This window comes from Neomonachus schauinslandi, chromosome 1, assembly GCF_002201575.2.
Source record: "Neomonachus schauinslandi chromosome 1, ASM220157v2, whole genome shotgun sequence".
Taxonomy (NCBI): Eukaryota; Metazoa; Chordata; class Mammalia; order Carnivora; family Phocidae; genus Neomonachus; species Neomonachus schauinslandi.
In genome coordinates this window covers 104,342,201-104,357,803 of record NC_058403.1, presented here as the reverse complement: position 1 = coordinate 104,357,803, position 15,603 = coordinate 104,342,201, and the positions used below count along the sequence as shown (strand labels likewise).

Below are 15,603 nucleotides of genomic sequence, written 5' to 3'. Positions count from 1 at the left end.
TAGTTACAGCTTATATATAATAGCCCATTCCTTACTTAGGCATTTATTTACTGGAGCACCATATTAACACTGCAACTCAATACATTAAATCTAAGTCTCAGGGAGCATCAGAAGATCTCCTTTTCGTTATACCCAGAATTGGTGCTTCAGTTTTATTTATACTTTGACACTACAGCCAATTACCCTGGGAACTGTCAAGTGTGTTTGTAGCAATGTGGACTGAAAACAAATCTCCAAATGTTAGCCAGATGGGATACATTTTATTTCAGTAGTAAATTTAATTTTTTTTTTGTTTCCATAATGGGCAGTTTTGAGACTTCATTTCTATGGCATATGGAATTTCTCCATGCTTTGGGAACTGGAACATGTGTGTCAATAAAGGAGATTTCTCTCTCAAATTCCAGTTCTTTAGCAATCCCGGATCAACTTTGTCAACTGTCTGTTCCTCTGATAATCAGAACGCCACTCCCTCTGAAGGGCTGGGCCGCACATGCACTGGAATGAAATTATTAATGGTATCTCTAGTTGCTCCCAGAGTCCATCCTCCTCATTTCCTAAGTAAATTAATGGATTTTCTGCCCTTTTTCTAAAATCTTTATTTTATAATGAAAATCGATGAACTTAAAATGGATTTTTCTTTAAGTAAACTGCTCATTTACATTTACTTACATAAAGCAATGTAACTGAAAGTAGTACTTCTGTAACTGTTATTCCTTGATTATAAAAGAAACCATACTTCTAACAGAAAATTTCAAAAATGCTATTCCATCAACCAGAACTAACCATTGCTAACATTTCAGTATATCTCCATTTGGTTGCTTTAATGGAATCCTCCAAATAATCCTCTTTATATAAATAATTTTGTATCTTGCAATGTGGCATTTGACATAGCATTGTTTCATGTCACTAAACATTTCTTATAAACAAGATTTTGCATGTTTTCTTAATATTCTTCCATATGGATGGAAAGTATATATGTGTATACTTTCATTCTCCCATCTTGAGACATTTAGGCTAGTTATAAATAACTCCACAATATTTTTTGGTGTGCATATCTTAAGTTTTGTACACATTTCAGATTATTTCTTTAGAATAGATTCCTAGAAATGGAATCACTGTGTTAAAGGATATGAACATTTTTAAGACTCTTGACCTGCATTGCTAAATTGTTTTTTAGAAGTGTTGAAATAATTTACACTCCAACTAAAAATGTGTGAATGTGTCTAAACTCCCTTGCTGTAGCCAGAACTGATTATTATCTTTCTAAAAATGGATTAAAAAGGGTAATGTTAATGTTATTTTAATTTCAACTGTTACATCTTTGACTATTAATGAAGCAGAATACTTTTTTTGAACTGAGTTTCCTTTGAGTTATTTGTTCATGTCCTTGGCCCACTGATGATTGATTAGCATGAACTTATGGTATCTTGAGGATATTAAGCTTTGTCTTTCATAATTATTACACATATTTTCATTTTAAGTTATTGTGCATGACAGGTTTTGTTTTTTATAAGCTTTATATTTTTATATAGTCGAACCTATCAACACTCTACTCTTAGACATTACTTACAGGTTTAATTAATTTTTTTAAAAGAAAGAAAAGCATATACAAAGGATAATGTAACAAATACCTATGTGCTCGCCATATTAATAAATACTGATATTTTGCTTTTGATTTTTTAAAAGATTTATTTATTTATTTTAGAGAGAGAGAGAGAGAGCACAAGCATGAGGGGCAGAGGGAGAAGAAGAGAGAATCTCAAGCAGACTCCATGTTGAGCGCTGAGCCCGACGTGGGACTGGATCTCACCATTCTGAGATCACGATCTGAGCCAAAACCAAGAATGGGATGCTTAACTGACTGTGCCACGCAGGCATCCCTGCTTCTGATTTTTTAAAAAACAAAGTTACAGATGAAATTGAGATCTCCTTATTTCCCTTTCCAGTAACATTTCCCTCTCTCCTTTACCCACTTCTTTGTTATCCAGAGGCAAGCCTATCGGGAATTTTGGTGTGATTCCAAATACGGTATTGTAAATTTACCACAGGTATATGTACCCATAAGCATTCATAATACTGCTTAGAGTGTTATAAAAATTTATGTAAGTTACCATACTATTTGTTATACTTTTGCAACTTGCTTATTAAAACTTAATATCCTGTTTTCAAGACTGACTCCATGTTATTACATATAGATCTAATTAATTCACTTTCACTGTCTGTGTAGCATGATTATACCACAACATTTTCTTCATTTCTCTACTGATGAACATTTGCACTGCTCCTGATGTTTTGGTGTAAATAATATTCAGTTGACATCTGTGCTTGTCTCCTGGTTCAGGTATGTGAGAGTTTTACTAGAAATGGAATCGCAAGATAATAGGGTACAGGAATTTATCATACCACCAGCTATTGCCAGATTATTCTTCTTAAGGTTATAAAGAAAAATTTGTCTTAAACTTTGTTTAGGACAGGAGATTTTTGTATGTTATAATACACTATGTATTAACTTATTCAATCCTCAAACAGCTCTATGAGGTAGGAACAGATACTATAGCCATTGTATAGACAAAGAAACTGGAGTTCAGAGCCAAAGGCTTCAGAACTGGAAAGTGGCAGAGCCACGTTTTAAACCCAGGAAGTCTGGCTGCAGAGCCATGCTTACCTACTCTGGTAGGTGGAGGAGTCAAGATAGGTAGGTTATGCTGCTGTAATACCAAAACCTTAGTTTTTGGGTTTTTTTGGGGGGGGGGGTTCTTCAGCATGTTGTGTTCTTTTTTATTTTATTTTATTTTATTTCTTTAAATATTTTTATTTTATTATGTTATGTTAATCACACCAAAACCTTAGTTTTTAACAAAACAAAAGATTGTTTCTTCTTCATGGGAAGTGTGTAGTGGGTCTGGGTGGCTCTCCAGAGCACCAGTCCTCTGTGAGGTGGCTCAGAATTCTGTGCCCATGTGCTGGCAACTTAATATCAACATTTGTTTCTACAGTCACTATGGTAGGTGAAGAGAGGGAAAACAGAGAATCACATAGTTGTTTTTAAAAGCTTCTGCCTGGAGGGACATGTATCCTTTCTCATATTTCATTGGATGAAGCAAGTCACATGGCCAAGCCTTACTTCAAGAGGCAGGGAACCGTAACCTTCTTATGTGCCCAGAGTAGAGAGGAACAAGAAACATCCATGACAGCTGTGATGTCACCATGTCACGTGCTCACATTCTACTGCTGCCATTGACTAGCCATGTGACTTTCAACAGGTCCCTTTTCTTCTAATTTTAATATCTGGACAATGACAGGATTCACTTATTTATTCAGTTGGTACCCATTATTTATTGAGAGTCCAGTGTATGCCAGGCACCATGTGACCCTGCAAATGCAATGATAAACAGGGTGTACTTCTGCCCCCAAGCGGGTGGCAATTTAATAGCTACCTTACTGTTGATTTTCAGTTCTAAAATTCCAAGACTCTGTTAAAAGGCAATCACAACAACAAACCTTCCAGAGCATTACATTCTAGAGACTCAGGCATTTTCTTAGGAGTTTATTCCTTTTTGGTGTACGTGAATCCACTTGGCTGTAGTGTTAACTCATTTCCAGCAACAGATACACACATGTACATCACTTTCAAATTGCTGGTGTATGTGCATACTGACATATGTGGGGAAAATAAAGCAGACTTTGGATTATTCTCACAGCTATTTTGAATTTAGTGGGCAGAACACTTCATAAAAAAACAGAAGAAAATCAATTTGATTGAGAAATACCTGGGCAGATAACTTTGCTACATAATGGACATTCCAGATATCAGAGAGTTTTTTTTTTTATTACTTATGAATAAATAAAATTACAAAACTAAAGATTTCAAAACCATTTTGATTTGCAGTTAATTTTTCCCTAGAGGAATATTTATTGATATAAAATAGAAGAAATATGAAGAAGTATATTTGTGAGCATGCACAAAACCGGTTTGCCAATTAAAAAAAAAAAAATCTCTCAGGACCTGAAGCAGCCTTCCAAGTGTTAATTTACTAGTTGCCTGTAGTTAAAATACAGTTCACATGAAAAATTTATAAGAATTTGAGGCATTGTCTTTAATCATGATGCAACATTTTAAAATTTGAATGAAATATGCAAAAAAAAAATCCATTCTACTTTACATTGATGCAATCATGGCATTTCCTTTACTCTTAATACTGCAAGTCTAATTCTTAAACCAAAGCCAAAAAATAGTGATGCAATAGTTGGATGCATCTTCAGACCATTCTAAATAAATTTCCAATTAACCAGACCCATTTGTCATCCTTCTTACAATCCTTTTTTTTCTTTCTTTCTTTTTTGATCTTATTTTATTATGTTATGTTAGTCACCATACAATACATCATTAGTTTTTGATGTGGTGATCCACGATCCATTGTTTTCGTATAACACCCAGTGCTCCGTGCAGTATGTGCCCTCCTTAATACCCAACACCGGGCTAACCCAATCCTTTCACACTTAAGAGGTATTGAGTTGTTTCACCATATAATGATTAATTTGCTGCTTGTCTGTACTTTGAATTTATTTAATATTGGTATACTTGTTCCCCTTCTAATAGTAAAACAGGGACAGAGACCATGATCATTACTCTCAGAACCTCTGGTTTGCCCAGTAAGCATCCAATAATTATTACTGGGCTTTCTTGAAGGCAAAATAAGAATAATCAGAATCTTTGAGTATGGGAAGAGCTTAGAGAAGCTGGTTATATTTACTAAGGAGAAATCAATAACCATTCTCTATTCTCATTATACATATTCTCCCTGAGTGATCCGATCTATTGCCATGACATCAAGTGCTACCTTATGACTTCTAAATCCATGTCTCCAATAATGGCCTTCTTCCTGAGGTCCACAGAGGCATTTCAGCCACCATCACCACCTGGTTATCTACACAGATAACTCAGACTCAAAATACATAAACAAGAATGCTTTATCTTCTTCCTCCACCTCAGCTCCCTTTGTGGTCTCTTTTTCAGAAGGGTGCCATCATCCACTCATCCATATGATGCACCTGGAGTTATCCTTGATTCTTCCATTTTCTTTATCAAGAACCAAGTCCTGTGCGTTCTACTTCTTTAATAGCTCTTGAATCCATCCTCTCCCTACAACTTCCAACTTCAGTTCAGACCTTCATTTCCTACCTGATTCTAGTAATACTTCCTAAGTAGCCTTCCTATCTCCAGCCAGGTTTACTTGAATTGTTTCCTCCATACCCAGGCCTATCACTTTTCTCATGCAAATCTCATCATGTCAGTGTAGATACACTTCCAGTTTCACTCTATTTGGTGAATGGGTGCAGTTCCATATTCTGGTCCCTTCCCAATTTGCTGTCTGCTCAGGAGGTCTCAATTATGTCCTGAGAGTGTTGCCCCTATTTCCACACCCCTAAAATGCTGTGTTTCAAGTCATACTTGCCTATCTCAATAGAGCTCTTTCTCATCCTGACCATGCTCCCTCTCTTCTGCCCACCTTATTTTCTTTTTTTTACTTTGTGGCAATTGCAGAGGACAAAGGGATGAAGAGAAGTATGGAAGGAAGAAATGAAAGGCACTAAGGAACTGCAGCCCAATTTCTTGATGCTTTTTCCCTTTCAATCCTAGAGTCCATGGTCTGCTTTTGTAAAACGTTTTCTATTACACACCATGTGTGTAGTTTCTGTGTGTCTCTGAGTGGGCTGTGTTATGTCAGTCCGTGAGCCTCAAACAGCACTGTTGAGAATTTGGTTAAGCTACTCCATAGTAGTATTGCCTCGGCATCCATTTTGTTTGGCCAAGTGGGCTGCAGAGGCCTTAAACTGACACTAATCCCCTCGTGCACACTCATGCCTTAGATGGCACCCTGCAGCGTCACAAGCATGATATGACACCTCTAATACCTTTTGTGATCAACAGTTTCCTCTCTTTCTGAGGTCCTTCTCCTGGTGTGCCCTTTAGATAGATTCTGGCAAGGCTTAGAGAAAACTGCTCTTTTTGGTTTGAATTGACCGATCTGGCCTTAGCCTGGGAACTTCCCAAAGCCCTCCACCCACAGCTGCAATAAAGGCGTGTGTCCCTCTCTGCCTGCACCTTGCTTTGACCTCCCCCTGTAGCCCCTAGAGGTGTGCTGTGTACTTCCTCCAGGACCTGTGAGTAATAAATTTCTCTATTTCAATTTCTTTTGTGGTGTTTTGTTGAACCGGGACTCACCATCTGGCACCCTGTGTTCCATTTAACAAATATTAATTTAATAGTCATAACAAGCAATAATCCTATCTACGAATATTACTCTGTCTTTTCAATGATTACCACATGAAAATCATTAATTAATCAATATTTTTTGATAATGATGAAAGGAGGTAAAGGAAGGAAGAAAAAAACTGAACTGTTAAGAAAAAGGCAAACTGTTTCAAGATAATCTTGAATATTGGTTTAAAATAACATCCCCAAGGAAAGAAACACCTACCTTCTGCTGTGGAAATGTGGACTCCATCATGGCTGTTTCAAAGCTGTGACCACCCTCTGCCTGGGTCTTATCCCACAGAGCTCTGAGAAATTGCACAGAATGACTTTGTATGGATAGGGGCTCAGGAAACAGGCTCTGAAAGGGCAATAATGAGAAAACCATAACATTATCTCTTGTCCTAACAATATTGTTTGATCAACTACAAGGTACTATTTGGGTTGAAATTCAACCAGGTTTAAATTTAAATAAAACAACAAAGAAATCGATCTTGAAGATCAAACATATGATATACTTTAGGCTTCTCATTTTTTTAACAGAAAAGTAAAATTATGGAATAGGATTTCAAGCCAGTTGATATTGATCTCTAAATATGCCTAAGCTTTGTAATGTAATGTTTACCTCGATCATTTCCCAAGCACGGTACTTAATTGGAAAGTGGTTAATATAAATATTCATATTTATTTGTTCAGAGATCTGAGAATTATGGTATATAATTAAAACTAGAGTATAAATATCAAGTCTGTTTATGCAGAGTAGATGATGAAGGCTAGAAATTAAATAACTAAGAGTACACTATTCAACAACTGAAATATTAACAGTGTGAACGGATGGTGGGGAAACAAAAACACTTTTAATCCTAAAATGTATAAGAGGTGACTATTCCCAGAGCTAATACTCTAGTTTTGGATAAAAAGATTATTCATGTAAAGAAAATCACATTTACATGTATTTCATTCAAGAAGATTTAAATTGTGTTTGTATATTTACTAATCCATAATGGGTTTAATAGTCATTTAAACATTGTGACATGATATCTATAAAGTGAGAAGTACTTTAATTCAAGGGAACAATTTTATAAAAACATAGACCATAATATAGGGCATCAAATATTATTTACATACATATAATACCATACATATTATCCTTTATGTGTGAGGTACGATAAAATAATAATATTGGCTTACAAAATTTTATTTTTTGTGTCAATGACTGTCCAAGCATTAGTTTATGAGAATTTAGGTGGTCTGTGTGTATAAAGTAACTATTTAGTAAATGAAAACTAATAACATTTTTCCGGAAAAATCTAGTTATTATCATCATCAAGATAAACTGTTTCTTATGCTGAGTGGGGAAACGTGGAGGATCTTATACCCCAAGTAAGTGGTCCACAGATTAAAAAGACTAAAAGCCAGGAACAGATAGATTGATTATACCACCCATAATGTGGACATATCTGGGAATTTCTTGATTATTATCAGAAACTTATACAGCATATGATTTTTCACTTAAAGAAGAACAGGACCGGATTTAACCTAATCACCATTCCAAAGAGGACCAGTTAGACTGGAATCTGTGATTTGAGAATTCCATGAATGTGTTGACAGTTAACTTTGTGTTCTTTGAATTCCATGAATGTGTTAACTTTGCTTTCTTAAAGCAAAGAGTCTGACCCAGCATATAAGGCTAGTACTGGGTTTGTAATGATCAAGTCAAAGATTTGATTTTTCTTGACCCCAAAGTCAGGATTCACCCAGACTACACAATATCAAGGGTGTAGAAAAAGAAAGGAAACATAGTAAAATGAACAAAGAAGAAAAGCATCATAAACAGATGCTTTCGGGTGATTTTGCTTAAAGAGAAAAACAAAGAATCAGACTAAGTCAATAAAATATGATTGAAGGGACAAACATAAATCAAATTTTTGGTTTATTTTCAGAAAACTGACAAGTAAAGAACAAAGCCAATGAGGAAACCAAATACAAACTCACTGATGGAAACTATTTGAAAAACAAGTAAAGTAGAAGAAAAATAAGGTCATTTCAATAAAAGGAAAAGAAATCAATGCTGGTTTTTATACTCACAATTTGATTCACAACAAAATGTGAGTTGTTCTTTATGAAATATCATTAAGTGTTCTTAAAAAGACTTCCTATAGGAAAAGATGGTTTTCCTAAGGTACATCTAAGCAGTCTCTTTTCTTAATTACTATAGCTCCATTTTATGATTATGATCTATTCAGCATTAAAATGCATCTTTTCTTAATAAGCTTACCTTTTCTTTATAAAGAATGTAATTGGTTGGTAGGGGCTCTTATAGAAATATTTCATTAATAGAAACAAACTATACTATCACTTGGCCTAATTTTTACCTATTTTATAACATTCATTTTATAACATTCATAATCTGTTTTTTCTGCCTCAGCCCTCTCTGCTTCTTTCTGAAACCCCCCATTTCATTTTTTAACACATGTGCTACTAGGAAAAGACAACTGAATGAGGGGGCAGGTGGTCTGTATTCTTCCTTTAATTTACTTATCTGTAAAAATGATGTCTGATATTCCTCCTATTACTAACATTTTATAATCTATATTCAACTTTTATATGAAAGTTTAATGCATTCAAGATAAGTATTTCCAAATATTCAAGACTCCCTGCTGATGCTAAAATCTTTGCATCAAGTCGTTCATTAAGTTGAAAGTTCCTCTTTATGTAACTTTACCTATATACATAAATTCTATGGGAAAAAATGGCATTCCAGTATTTTAATGATGTCAAAAAGGATATGTTGACACTAAAATTAATTGGAGATTGGAAGGCTGTAGAGAAATAAAGACAAGCCCTACATAAGGAAAGCTATTCCTCCAAATAAGCTGTTTTTGTTGTCATTTAACAAAAAAATATTTTTTTTTTTTTTAAGAGAAGAACATTCTCTTCTTTTTCTTTAAAGCTAAGGACATTCAAGATATTACTAAGTTTGGCCTCCTTAATACTAATCCAAGGTCTTTCATAAAGAAACTACCCTAAAATATAGAAAACCCATGTTAAAAATTATTAGTGAAATGTGTATGCATTGCTGTTATTTACATATGAACTCTAATCAAAGAATTCAGTAAAAGTGATTATAAACTCATAACCCACCAACTCACTAAGGAGCCATGACAAACATGCATAGACACACCTGCTGAAAGAGGAACATGATCTGGATCCACGGCTGAGGTTCTTGGCTGATGAGAATAAAACTGGATTTACTGTAGAGGCAGTAATGACCCTTCAGGGAGCAGGTGAAGAACAACTTTGCTACGCAACTTCTAACAGAATCTAGAAATGAATATACATAGCATTACACATAGATTCTTCCAGAGTTGTACTTTATACTTCAATATAGAAACACCTCTAGAAATACGTTCTTCAGTTTCAGTCTGCAAATAATAACTCCAAATAACTGTGTATTTGGGAGTGGATCCATTTCATGGAATGTAGATTTAACTAAAGATTTCTTCAACAAGTTATATTCTTTCTATCAGTCTTTCCCTTGTTTTCATTAATAATGCATTAGGAATCTCCAAGGAACTCACCTGGAAGAAAGAAAACCTCTCATCAATAGAAAGGGAGATGCAGTGTTATTACTATCTGATTGGGCACTTTGAAATGATAATGTGGGAAGGATAAGCAAATGCATAGAGGAAATCCAGGCATCTTCTGGGCAGTGGATAGTGTGCCATGAACCAGTAACATTGTTCTCTTGGTTGTGCAGGGGCCACAAAGACAGCCTCCAGAATAACTCTGCCAGTGGTGTGACTTCCTATGAACTGGCCTGGTGTGGTTTGAAAAGTTTATCTTATATATTGAAGAGGTTCAAAGCAGGGAAACTTAATGAGATCATTGATAAGAAAGTGGGGGAGGGTGGTGGTGGTGGCATGGAGCAGAAGTGGCAAGAAGCCGTAAGTAGGAGGAGCCATTTAATTTTACACCCTACAAGATGGGTGTTATTATTTCTATCTTAAAAATGAGGACGGGGCGCCTGGGTGGCTCAGTCGTTAAACATCTGCCTTCGGCTCAGGTCATGATCCCAGGGTCCTGGGATTGAGCCCCACATCAGGCCCCCTGCTCGGGGGGGAAGCCTCCTTCTCCCTCTCCCACTCCCCCTGCTTGTGTTCCCTCTCTTTCTGTGAAATAAATAAATAAAATCTTTAAAAAAAAAATGAGGAAACTTACCGCATTAGGGGGTCAGCTTAGCGAACCACTATGAATGCCTTGTTCACCACCATGACTTTGCCATGTGGCATATACAAGAGATGCTCAAGAGAGCATCTGGACAAATGAATGATGCTCAGGGGTCTAGAAAAACTCAAGTCTATCCAATCTGTGGCAGAGCCAGGATTTGAACTCAGCTGAGCTGATGCCACATTAAGATGCTTTAGGCTCTACCATACTGGGAATTTTTAGATCTGTCATATTGATAATGCATGGGGTATTTATTCTTTCAGAATTAAGCTGATATTTTAATTAAAAAAAAAGGATTACGCTGATACTTTAAATGAAATATTTTAAATATTAATAGATTTTAGTATGGACTACTTTTAAAAATGGAAATATGGGTTACAGTTTATTAATAAAGTTGATGGCGACCCTAATAAGGTAGTCAGTCAGTCCCCATCTAAGAGAGTGCCCTGGGTTCCTTAGAGAATTGGGGAGGCCTATCTGTGCACTATAGGGACTCAGGTGTGAAGGAATAACAGGCTTTTCAGGAAGAGCTTAGAAAAATTAAGGAAGAGTGACCAATGACACATTAGAGGAGAATGCATTGAAAATAAAATAAAGACATTCATCAGTTTAGAAATATATACAGAAATCTTAACAATTAACAACTATCTGCGATTCTGAAACACTGGTATGGAAGAGGATGTTTTTGTGAAGTTAATTGTTTTGGGGAATTAAAAAAAATGGGGTTGAGCATTCAATATCCTTGTATAAAATCAGAAATCATTTCTGTATTCTGTGGGTGAATGGATTATGAGATGTAAAGAATGACTGAAAGTTCGGTGGAAAAGACCAGGAGGCCCTGCATTGAGAAAGAAAGATCTCAATGTATAGAATTGAGCACAATATTAGCTTAAAATTGCCCTATCAGAAATTACTTGAAATGGTAACTAAAAATCCTTCTTTGGTACAGATGTTCTGGAAAATTGGATTTAAATTAATCAATACTAGAGAAACAGGAAACCAAGTATTTCATAATGACACACACACACAAATGGTATTTGAAATAAACCTAGCTGTGATGTATACTCTGAGACAGCAGTATGTTTTGCTTTAATAGAAGGGTTCAAAAGAAAACAAGTTCTTTTCTAAGAAGCTATGCAGTAGCTTGACAGTCACAAGTTGGACTTCAGGCCTCTGCCATGAAAAAAGTTTTTGTCTTTTTCTTTTCCTTAAATATTCTCAGTACTCATTCATGTTTTCTTTTGCAAATGAACATTGATTAGATTTATTTTACTCACCCCGAGTCTACCAGTTTTCTATACACAACCCACAGAGGTCCCAGATCACACAAAATGGGCAAAGCAGTAGAAAACAGAGGCCTTTAACTTAGAAGCATATATGCTAGCTATAAAAATAAACCAGTTCTGTGATATCTTCTGTTAATGCTTTCTATAACCTGATCTGTAGCAATATTTTTCCTCATTTTTTTCAGAGCTTTCCTAACTTGGAAAATTTTCCTACAACATTAACATTTAATTGCTGATTTTTCTCTGCAATTCTCTTCCTCACGTTCACTCTGTGGTATTGAATGGTAGGCATGCATAAATGGTTGTTGGATGAATGAATGAATGTCAAACACTATGTGGAGAGCAAGAAGGGCCAGGATGTTGACCCTGCTCTTAAGAAGCTTACAGCCAAATGGGAGAGACATCTCTAAACAAAACATAAATTGTTTTAAGTCCATGGGATAATGGAGGGACACGCAATTCTGACTGCTCAGAGAAATGAGCAGCTATTTTTTTTTTAAAGATTTTATTTATTTATTTGAGAGAGAAATGAGAGAGAGAGAGAGCACATGAGAGGGGGGAGGGTCAGAGGGAGAAGCAGACTCCCTGCTGAGCAGGGAGCCCGATGTGGGACTCGATCCCGGGACTCCAGGATCATGACCTGAGCCAAAGGCAGTCGCTCAACCAACTGAGCCACCCAGGCGCCCAAGCAGCTATTTTAATTGGGAAACAAGGAAAATCTTTATGGAAGAGGAAATATTTGAGGTCACTTTGAAAGATAACCACAATCTTGAACTTAGAAAAAGTTGGGAGGAGAAAAGCATTTTAAGTGTATGGAATATCCAGAAAAAAACATATAAGGCATGAAGTTTAAGGTAATTCCAGGTGGTAAGGTAAGTGTATCTGGGTCATTATGATATTTTTTGCTTATACAATTGATGTCCAAAGGGTTATTTATTTTTATAGAGTAAATGTTGAAGGTCATGCTTTGCTAAATATAGAATGCTTTGCCTATTCCACCAAGTCTGATTATTTCTTTCTTTGGGTAGATTACTGTCTATCTTTGTAAAAATCAAAGGATTTGTTGTGGTCTTTATAAACACTGAAGTTAACATGAACATCAATAATTGTATAATATAATTATATTATAAGTTGAAATATCCAAAATATATACATCACACACATGGGTAGATTTAAAGGTGTGATACAAAATACAGGAATAGGTTGCAGTTCAAGATGGCAACATAAGAAGACCCTGAACTCACTGATAAGCAATAGGCTTGATAAAGAATTTAAAGTAATGATCTCAAAAATACTCACTGGGCCCGAGAAAAGAATGGGAGAACTCAAGTGAGACCTTCAATGAAGAGATAGAAAATATTAAAAAGAACCAATCAGAATTGACGAATACAATAACTGAAACAAAAAACACACTAGAGGGAATCAACAGTAGATTAGAAGATGCAGAATGTATCAGCAATCTGGAAGACAGGGGAATAGCACACAAGCTGAACAGCAAAAAGAGAAAAGAATTTTTAGAAATGAGGATTAAGGGATCTCTTAGACAATGTCAAGCCAACAAACATTCCTATTGTAGGGGGTCCCTGAAGAAGAACTGAGAGAGAGGTGTAGGAAACTTATGTCAAGAAATAATAACTGAGGGGAAAAGATGGCAGAAGAGTAGGGGAACCTATTCCAACCAGTCCCCAGAATTGAGCTGGATATCTACCAGACCACTCTGAACACCCACAAAATCAGCCTGCGATGTAAGAAGATAGATCTGGATCTCTACAAACAGAATATCTCAGGTGGTTGGTTTTGAGGTATGAAGCAGGGATCCGTGATTCTGAGGGCAGATATTGGAGGATAGATGGCAGGGGGAGGGAACTGTGGTGATCCTGCACCACCAGTGAGTGACAGCCTCTCGTGCTGGGGACGGGGCATGGACTCACAGACTGGTAGCGACAGGGAAAGGACTTTAGGGTAGCCCCTGGACTGAAACCCGGAGTGGTGGGGCTGTGCTTGTGAACTGGGGATGGCTGGCGGTTTTAGAAGCACAAAGGGCAGAGACGTGCCCCTGTGCCTGGACCTGGAGGTGAGGACTGGGAGCCCTGCTGAAGGGCCCACGACACAGGATGCTGCAGTTTATAGACAGAAATGGAGATAGTGTGGCCCAGAAAGCTCACTGAAGAACAGACTGTGACCTCTCTGCTCTGAGGCAGAGGGTTGGAAATGATCTCTTCTGCTCTGACTCTCCGAAGAGATGCAGAAATCCGCCAGGGAAAGCCACCAGAGAACAAAAGCCCCCCAAAATCAGTTTTCACTGAGCCCATCCCCCCCGACAGGAGGCAGGGCAACTCTGCCCAAACAGGGTTGCCTGAGTAACAGTGCGGCAGGCCCCTCCCCCAGAAGACAGGCTGGGAGAACAAGAGGCCAGGAACCCTAAGGTCCCTATAAAACAGGTGCATCTTGCTTGCGCTGTGGTCAATAATTTGGATTCTGTACATGCCCGCAACCACCCGTCAACAGAGTGACTAGAAGGAGGAACCCCCAAAATAGGAAAGACTCAGAGACTGTGACTTCTGCCACAGATTTACAAATGGATACAGATATAACCAAGAAGTCAGAGATGAAATTCAGGGTAGCAATTGTGAAGACAATAGCTAGGATGGAGAACTCAATTAACGACAACATGAAGTCTTTAAGGGCAGAAATGAAAGTTGAATTGGCAGAATTTAAAAATGCTATCAATGAGATCCAATCTAATCTAGATAATCTAACAGCTGGGCTAAGCGAGGCAGAAGAATGAATTAGTGATCTAGAAGGCAAATTAATAGACAAGAAGGAAAAGTGGAGGCCAGGGAAAAACAATTCAAAATCCATGAAAATAGAATCAGAGAAATAAGTGACACCATGAAATGATCCCATCTCAGGATAATTGGGATCCCGGAGGGATTGGTGAGAGAGAGAGGACTAGAAGATATATTTGAGCAAATTGTAGCTGAGAACTTCCCTATCTGGGGAACTAAACAAACTTTCGTGTCCTAGAGACAGAGAGGACCCCTCCCAAGATCAAGGAAAACAGGCGAACACCCCGGCATGAAATAGTAAAATGCACAAATCTTAGAACCAAGGAAACCATCTTAAGGGCAGTTAGGGGGAAGAGATTCCTTATGTACAGAGGGAGGAACATTAGAATAACATCAGACCTATCCACAGAGACCGGGCAAGCCAGAAAGGGCTGGCAAGACATATTCCAGGTACTAAATGAGGAAAACATGCAGCCAAGAGTACTTTATCCAGCAAGGCCGTCATTTAGAATGGATGGAGAAAGGAAGAGCTTACAAGACCGGCAGAAACTGAAAGAATATGTGACCACTAAGCCGGCCCTGCAAGAAATAATAAGGGGGGTTCTATAAAAGGAGAAAGACCCCAAGAGTGATATACAACAGAAATTTACAGAGACAATCTATAAAAACAAGGTCTTCACAGGCAACATGATGACAATAAATTCGTATCTTTCAATAATCACTCTCAACGTGAACAGCCTAAATGCTCCCATAAAATGGCACAGGGTTGCAGATTGGATAAAAACACAGAACCCATCCATATGCTGTCTAGAAGAGACCCGTTTTGAAACTAAAGATACATCCAGACTGAAAGTGAAGGGAGGGAGATCCATCTTCCATGCCAGCGGACCTCAAAAGAAAGCTGGGGTAGCAATTCTTATATCAGACAAATTAGATTTTAAGCTAAAGACTCTAGTTAGAGACACAGAAGGACACTATATCATTCTTAAAGGGTCTCTCCAACAAGAAGATCTAACAATTGTAAATATCTATGCCCCCAACA

General features: G+C 37.1%; 1 protein-coding gene across 2 annotated transcripts in view; it reads right to left on the bottom strand.

Moving 5' to 3' along the window:
* VEPH1 (ventricular zone expressed PH domain containing 1) overlaps positions 1-15,603 on the bottom strand; it is a 217,762-nt gene that overhangs the window by 39,547 nt on the left and 162,612 nt on the right. The window contains exons 9-10 of one of the 2 annotated variants that reach the window (XM_021702584.1): positions 9,441-9,580; positions 6,483-6,617 (exon numbers count right to left, since the gene is read on the bottom strand). In XM_021702584.1, coding sequence (XP_021558259.1) covers positions 6,483-6,617; positions 9,441-9,580 — 275 coding nt within the window. The remainder of the gene's footprint in view (positions 1-6,482; positions 6,618-9,440; positions 9,581-15,603) is intronic. The other variant, XM_021702585.1, reaches the window with a different exon arrangement.